The following is an 8263-nucleotide window of genomic DNA, read 5'->3' as shown; positions in this document are numbered from 1 at the left end:
AAAACCTTGCCACGCAAACCCAGTACATCTTGCAACTATTATTCATGTGGAATTATATTGAAATGAGAATGCCTGCTGTTGAGCTGTGTGATTAAATACTAGTTACTTCTATCACTATATAGAAGTTACGGTCACACAAATTTTGAATAGTCCACATGTAACGTAACATAAGAAAAGCTTTTTACAGGCACTTCTCTTTAGATATGCCCAATAATTTTTGTCACTTACCAGAGTGGGATGAGTTTTCAAATTCTTGTGTTAAGTACAATACTAATAGTTTTAGGTGAGAGCTGTGTGCATGTGCAGTATCCATCTCTATAGCTTTATATTTAAATCTTCTGACCTCTATATTAAAATCTTCTGTGTGGTAACAGTTATTTGGTGGCTGAAGATTGCTAGAAATACTTCTGTGATTTGCAAGAGATGCATATATATGATTGAATAAGAGGGTGTTTGTGTGACCTCGTTATAAATCACTGACCTATCTGATTACTGCCTGTCATCTGAGCTGTGAAGGAGAATTGGATGTTCAGATTATAAACTAGTATTTTGTTTCTGCTCTGTATCTAGCATCAGGTGGATAGAGACTCATGCCATAACCTGGCCCATATTAGATGCTCAAAGGATCCCCTTTATTAAGGGCACTGTTCCTGGCTTGTCTGAGGAGATGTGGCTATGGAACAATTTCCATATGCTGTAGGATCATACTGAGCACCCAGATGTCTAATCTTTGTTAATTTTCTGATGAATAAATGACTTAGATTTTGGCAATTGTGCATAGATTTTAGAACCAGATTTATGACTGGCAGAGGAACTAATATGTTGCATGGTTTGCATTTTTTTTTTCTCAGGAGGTAATTCCTTATCATCTCTCCACATCTCCCATTCTGTCTGAGGGAACTGCTTTAATGGAAGCTCAGATGAAGAGGAACTCCATAGACAGGATAAGAAACCTGGACAGCAGTGCATCCTCACAAGTACCACCCCAAGCCCATGGATCACAGCCTTCTGCTGAAACATCACCAGTCTGTAGCTCTGTGAAAAAAAGGAGGAAAAAGAGGAGGAAGTCTACCCATAAAATAGACAGCTTAAAAAGAGAGGACAATGGAGACACATCAGAAGATGAAGACATGTTTCCTATAGAGATTAGCTCAGAGGAAGAAAAAGAACCATTGGACAATTCAAGGTATCACAGTGGAATTGAGAGAAAGAATGGAAACCTAATGCTGGGTTAATGTTCCATTCCATACCTTCTAACAGTAATTTCTATCTAAGTCAGTACGTATGGTTGATGAACATGTTTCTTTAAGAAAAACTTTTAAGCTAGAAAGCTGTTGAGAATGTTACTAACAAAACGCATGAAAATGACATTGAAAACATAAGAACAATCCTCCATCATGCTGTGAACTAGAAGGTGTGAATCAGACCATGTTTCTCTATCTCTTTTTAGTTCAGGTTATACTAATTCTTCTCTACAGTAGGATTTTTCTGTTACCTGGAGTATATGACCGTTCACTAATCACCTATGGATTTTAGATGTCACGTCGTTCCCTATACCTAGGATCCTCGTTCCAGATGTGTTTGTTGATGAAGTATCTGACATAAAGGCTCCTGCAGTTTCTACGTTTTCTCAGTCTGCATCTTACCCTCGTTCAGATGGAGAATGGTCACCTCTTCAAAGGTACTTTTTCTGGTAGTACAGTTCTGAATAACTTTCATTTAATATCTTACATGAAGTCCTACTAAAAATTTTGGTATCAGACATGATCACTGCCAACTACTAGGTGAATGCTTTCTATATTTGAAATCAGGCAGTATACAAAAACTTCAGGTTAGCTTTTTCCTTGATTCAGCAAATGCATGCATACAAATGCAGGTCCACAAATTCTGAAGAGTATTTGTATCTGTTCATGTCACTTTGCATATAAATACTGTAAGAGAGGGTAGATGTTTTGTGAAATCTGAGTCTTTGCCTGATACATACACCTTGTAAGGGCTTCAGTGAATGCAGGTATATAAATCTTTAGTACTTTGGGTGCAATCCTTTTAAGAACTAGCAAGATTGGAACTGATGTATAAAAAGAAGATTTTTTTTTTTAATGAATAAGAATATGAGCTTCTTGTGTCCCTTTCAATGCTGATCTGTTGGATTGCAGAGGTAGATAGACACGAAATATTTATTGTGTGAAAAGAACACATGCAGAACTTCGGTTACTTCTTCCTATATGTGTATTTGTGTGCAGATTGATTTGGACCTCATCTCTTGTGTCTGTGGAACACTGTAAAAATGGGACAATTTTTTATTTGATGTGTACTGCATTATAATTCCAGTGAAATCTGCATGTGTATCTGTGCACACGTGCCCCGCATCCTCCACGCAGACTATAGGAGTGGGGCAGTATTCACAAGACCTTATCCTAAGAAGGGTAATCTCAATAGACTGCCTCTGGAGTTGAGGGACAGAGAACAATGAAATGATTTCAGAGCAAGGGCTTAATTTGAACTGCATTCTGGAAGAAACTTTCTCCGCTGATTGGAGCTTAATGTGACTAGCTTCACTAGTCTGGTGATAGCGTGTGTCAGTACCCTGCCCGTTCGGTGGCTTTTTGAACTGTATGTTGTTTGTTGCTTGACTGCAGTATTCTGGATTTTGAAAATTCTAGATGTAAATTCAGCATTCATGTAGCTAATGCACAAAGAGCTTATGTTAATCAGCACTTGTGAATAATGATACCCTATTTTTCTTTCTACCAACATGCTGTGCTATCCAGTAAGCCTATAGATTGCACAGGGCAATCCTCTCTTCTCACTGTTCCAGCAGACGGAGGCCTATCTAACTCTTGTCCTCAACAATCTTCTCACTTTTCTCCTCCAGACAGGTAGAACAGTTGTCCTCCTTCTTTTCTGGGCTGCTCTTTAATCCTTTTAGCACATTAATACGCTTTTAACACATTAATTGTTGAATTTATGACTGCACTTACTGCTAACTCAGACACTTTGAAAGAAAGTGATATTGAAAAACCTCTTCCTCTGCTTACTTCTTTGTGGACATTGACTGGAGGTTAAGTTGCCTTGATGAATCATCCATTGAATGAGGGTGGCTAGTATAAAATCAGGCCAATGAAAACCTGGGTTAAAACTGAAGTTTATTAAGGCGGTAACAAAAAAAGGAAGAACTTAGCTAGTGAAAACTTACATTCCTCTGAAGATCAACATTTCTATGTGGCTTTTTATAATCAATGCATATTTTAAGGACATTTTTATCCCATGATTTCCTGAGTTGTTTGCTTGTGTGTAGGTTGCAAAAGTAAAAGCAAAACAAAGGCCTTGGAGAGTAAGTGAGCAATAAGGAGTGCAAAATTTGTAATGGGAGGAGCCCAGTACCAAGAGAGGACTTCTCTTCCCATGTTCCCTGGTTTGAGAGAGGGGAAGACTTTCTGTATGTTGGACTGCAGTGGGGGAGCATCTTCTAGCATAAAGGTGACACAGTAGATAAGGTGTCTTGCCTAAGGTTTAGGAGACCCAGAGTTAAGCCTTTGCTGTAGTCTAGGGTTCCTCTGACTGTGGACTCTTTTCCACAGAGCTGAAAGTGGATACAGACACTTTTTATGATGTCTTAAATTCAAGACGTCTCAAGATTCTGCAGCCAGGCCTTTTCTGTCCATTAAGTCAGTGAAGAGAAGTCACAGCAACTCAGTTAAAAAATTTAAAGTAGGTGTCTGAACATGACTTCTACCAACTCTCCATTAGGGCTGGGGAAGCTATGAGTAATAGATCAGGCTAAATTGCTCATTGCCTATCTCAACATAGATGCTGTACTATGTGCCTAAGGCTGTACTGAAACCGATAATCTTGAGGTTTTCTCAGCTGCTAGGTCTGCCCTCTTTAACCTGACCATGTTGCAGCACCAAGGCAAGGTGAGATCCTGGGACATTCAAGGCTGTTCTCCTCAGTGTTTTTCATGGGAAAGAAGGGCAGCACAGTGGCTGGGAAGGAACAGTGATGTGTTCTGGGTGGCTCCATGAACTTTGCTCTGGAGTTCACCTATCCTGCCATCTAGGAATACAGCTAAAGGGATGTGGTAACTTACCTGAGTAAGGCTCTCACTGTCTCTGCAAGTGTTTTCCTCTATGTGAAATAAGAAACTCTATTATGGCTGCCTCAGAGGAGGTTCAGAGGCTCTCAGCTATTGTGACATGTACATGAGGTAGGCCTCTTCTGACTATCTTTTCCCGGTTTATTTGGCCTCAGTCAAGACAGGACTTTTTTGCAGGTCACACTGCTGCTTTCTCAGGGCTGTCTTTGCTTTCAGTGGGAAACACTGTGAAGATCAGGGTGGTTTGCCATTGCAGAACTGCCAACTACAGGCCAAGTTCCTTATTGTTTGACATTGGATTACATTAAGTGCAGTCATAGCTGTTAGGGAATACGTAGGTCTGTGACACAAATATTCAGCATTTATGGGATGTGAAACAGATATGCTGATCTAAATGACTGAACTGAGGTTTCCCTTCCTTCTTGTACAGTGTTGACAGGATGGGTGGCTCTAGTTTGATCTGTAGTACCTGCAGCTATCTGTGTAAGGCAAGCGAATTTCAGCTGGGCTGGGTCAGTGCCTAACTTAAGGACAGGGGAATTGCAAGGCATAGTTCAGCCCAAGACAGATGTCTTGGTGGTGTAAGGAATTAACAACCCATTTTGAGTCTGATCCACAGATGCGCTTGCAGGATACTATCACTGGGTTGCAAATCCTATGTGGTCTTGGTATTTGGCCTTATTGACCCCCTAGCGCAAGTTTAACATTACTCCAGGGTTTAACTTGACCTAACACAGCTAAAAAAAAATCAAAGGAATGTGATTGTGAGCTTTATTATTCTTCAGTCTCATTTTACTTTGGTAGCAATAGTATGAAGTGAGTAGCAGCCAAAATAGTCTCAGTGCAGGCAAAGGAGATGACATCTAGCATTACCTATGGAAGCAGAACTATACAAACAGGACTGTAGTAGGCATAATTGCCATCTGCATCCCTAAACTACAGAGATTATTGTTGCTGTCCCAGAAGGATATTAGTTGGAGAGAGTAGCTATTGAGTGTGAAATGTCAACAATACGGCATATGAAGAAAAAAGTAAAAGTATCCAGCTCTTATCAGGAGGCCACCAACCCTGTATTAATGTTTGTAGGTGGCATAGAATATTCCAGTTTATGTTCCAGATGATATAAGGAATGAGAATGCTTTAGTGTCCTTTTATGCAAACAAAATTATCCCCTGTTTACCTTTTGGAGGTGTATTTACAGTATGATTTGATCTTGGGCCTTTTAAATTAAGATGACATTGCAACGATAATTCTCGTCTACACTGTGGTTGAATTAGCATTTATACACTAATCTACTAGGAGAAGTCAACCGAAAAGAATTCTGAAGATCTAACATTTTGTTACTGCTAAATCCTTATATATTATTTTATATAAAAGTATTATTTATAGAATAAGAATTAAGATGTCTCCATTGTGCTTGTATTGAAATTTCAGTAGATAGTGTATATTTTGTGTACTTTGTTTTGGGAGAGTGGGTAATATTTTGGGGGTTAGATGCTCACCCTGTTCCTAACTCACCATGATTATACTTGTAGCTATATCTGCTCTGAACCAATAACTCAGACGTGCATAGATTGTTGGGCAGCCTTTCACAGCAAGAGCCTTCTCTGAGCAGAACTCTGCTTGTTTTAACATACACATATATGCAAGTGCCATATTTCTGGCATTTGCATGTGTGTGTCTGGAAATATACGTCATGATTCTTGGTGCTGAGTAACAGCCTGGGCTTCTTCCCCACTCATTTATGTGTACAAGGGAACTGTATTTTCAGGGAAAATTATGGAAAAGGCAGGGTTCCCCCCTGCCCTGCCCCAATCAGTGTTCTCACTGCAAAATGCAGAGGTTCTAGTGCAAACTGAAGCAATGCCTGTGTTCTCTCAGGTCACCTGGCTGGGTAAGTGAACCGGGGATGAACATACCCCAAATCCCAGACTGGAGATTTTTCTAAGTAAACAGTAGGTATTTTGAAGGTTAAAATGTGTGTAGTGCACAGATTAACTTGTGCAGTGGCTACACTTCCTTAAATCTGGTTGTTTTGCGTTTAAAGCAGCAATAGAAGCATTATGGCCTGCTGAGATTTCCTGAAGTGCCCAGGCTCCTGATTTCCAAGGTGAAAGGCCCTAGGGTGGGCCCTAGGTACATGGAAAATACTGCAAATCCTACAAACTTGTCAGTGGGAGATGTAGAAGGTGCTGAAAATACCACCAGGCATTTCTTGAATCCTTAGAGCTTGAAAATACTTTCAAAATCACATTGTATTGATTCCTTCATCTGTCAAATTGTAGGTTATACCCTAAGGACTAATAAAAATTTGAAATTCTTAGAACCAAAAAAGATCTTCCAAAGTATTGCTTATAAATCTTATAGTTCGCAGAATCACAGAATCATTAAGGTTGGAAAGGACCTTCAAGATCATAAAGTCCAACCGTTAACCCAACACCACCATGCCCACTAAACCATGTCCCGAAGTGCCACATCCACACATTTTTTGAACACTTCCAGTGATGGTGACTCCACCACCTCCCTGGGCAGCCTGTTCCAATGCTTAACCACTCCTTCAGAGAAGACATTCTTCCTAATATCCAATCTAAACCTCCCCTGGCGCAACTTGAGGCCATTTCCTCTCGTCCTGTCACTAGTTACTTGGGAGAAGAGACCAGCACCCATGCCACCACAACCCCCTTTAGTTTAGTTAGATAATGTAATTATCTGTAGCTAAAAAGTCACAGTGTTTGTCCATATTCAAACTATATCTTACTGCAACATGGATGAAAACAAGGGATAACGTAGATAATTAGGTTGCTATTTTTTCAGTTGTGAAATTCACAGATTTTTAAAAGCTGCTTTGTGTTAGTGTGAAGTAGTTATTTGCCTGTCACCACTGAATTCCCTACCAGCTAGGTCTACAAAACTGCCTTACACTGAAAGAGCAAAACTGGTTTGCATATTCAGTTCATCCAGAAGAAAGTAAAGAATAAATCAAACATGAAAAATTTATACTAAATGTAGGAAGCCTTTTGTTTTTGAGAGTGACAGTAAGTCGGTTTGGGCCTTTGATTTAGGAATGTTGTGGATTGTTTTGTTGCTTTGTAGTTTTTAAATCAGGATTACATGAGTATACCAAAGACATGCTGCGGTTCAGACAAAAAATAATGGGCTTTGGTCAGGGTGTTCTAGGTGAAATTCTATGACTTGCGTTATGCAGAAAGGCAGAGAAGATAATCAGAATTTTTCCTTTTGTTCTTGAAATTATTGAATCCTTATTTATTAATGGCTGACTTGACATCACATTATTGACTTCACCACATTAAAAATGCGCCACAAACTGATAATTGACTAATTAATTATTAAATATATTACATTGAGTAGTCAGCAAAACAAACAGTTAAATATTTTTGCACTGGAAAGGTTCAAATTCTTTGTATCGCTCTCCTGCTGGTTTTCCTATAAGCATGCATCCAAGGGTAGAACTGAACAAGTTAGTAGAAGGAAGTAATCAACTGGATTCCTTAGACTTACTATTACTTACTCAGGATAAAGTGTCTTGTTGATGTGAGTCATTTCTGCACTTCACATCCATTATAACAATACTAACGTCTATTCATCTGCTGCTGCTGGTAATAACCTGGTTCATTCTTCCACACAGAAACCCCAGAATCCCCCAGAAGTGCTCAGGTCCAGTGCTTTTCTTCCATCTCTTGAGCTTCTCAAATACTGCTTCTGCGATGGCACTTACTAATAAATGGAGGAGACTGCAGAATGCCAGTCTGAGAGGATCCCAAACAGTTTAAACTGTTTTTCCATGCTTTCATACTTTCAATTGGCTGATAATTGTTTATATTTTCAGTGCTTTGGGTTGGTGGATATCAGTTTGGAAAGTGTGTAGTGCATTGTGGTTACTTTTGGTTTTGTAATATTTTTGTAATAATTCTGTTTGTTTGTTTGTTTGTTTGTTTTTCTTCAGCCCATCAGGTTCACGCCCTCCTACTCCTAAAAGTGACTCAGAATTAGTCAGTAAACCTATGGAGAGAAGTGGACTGAAGAATAATCCCCACATGCACTGGGCCTGGGGAGAGCTACCGCAGGCTGCAAAGGTATCCAATGACATTTGTTTAATTCCTCCTAGCATCTAATCTGTGCTTTAATAGAGCAAATGTGCTTATTCTG

At 39.5% G+C, this 8263-nt stretch overlaps 1 protein-coding gene across 1 annotated transcript in view; it reads left to right on the top strand.

The window, feature by feature from the left end:
* Window positions 1–851: 851 nt before the first annotated feature.
* LPIN1 (lipin 1) overlaps window positions 852–8263 on the top strand; it is a gene marked incomplete at both ends in the record, with an annotated part of 29826 nt that continues 22414 nt past the window's right edge. The window contains 4 exons of the mRNA XM_010289344.1: window positions 852–1186; window positions 1562–1681; window positions 2772–2879; window positions 8061–8190. Of these exons, the coding sequence (XP_010287646.1) occupies window positions 852–1186; window positions 1562–1681; window positions 2772–2879; window positions 8061–8190 (693 nt within the window). The remainder of the gene's footprint in view (window positions 1187–1561; window positions 1682–2771; window positions 2880–8060; window positions 8191–8263) is intronic.

Source organism: Phaethon lepturus, unplaced genomic scaffold (genome assembly GCF_000687285.1).
Source record: "Phaethon lepturus isolate BGI_N335 unplaced genomic scaffold, ASM68728v1 scaffold56056, whole genome shotgun sequence".
NCBI lineage: Eukaryota > Metazoa > Chordata > Aves > Phaethontiformes > Phaethontidae > Phaethon > Phaethon lepturus.
The sequence above is the reverse complement of the archived record's forward strand: the minus strand, read 5'-3'. Positions and strand labels throughout refer to the sequence as shown.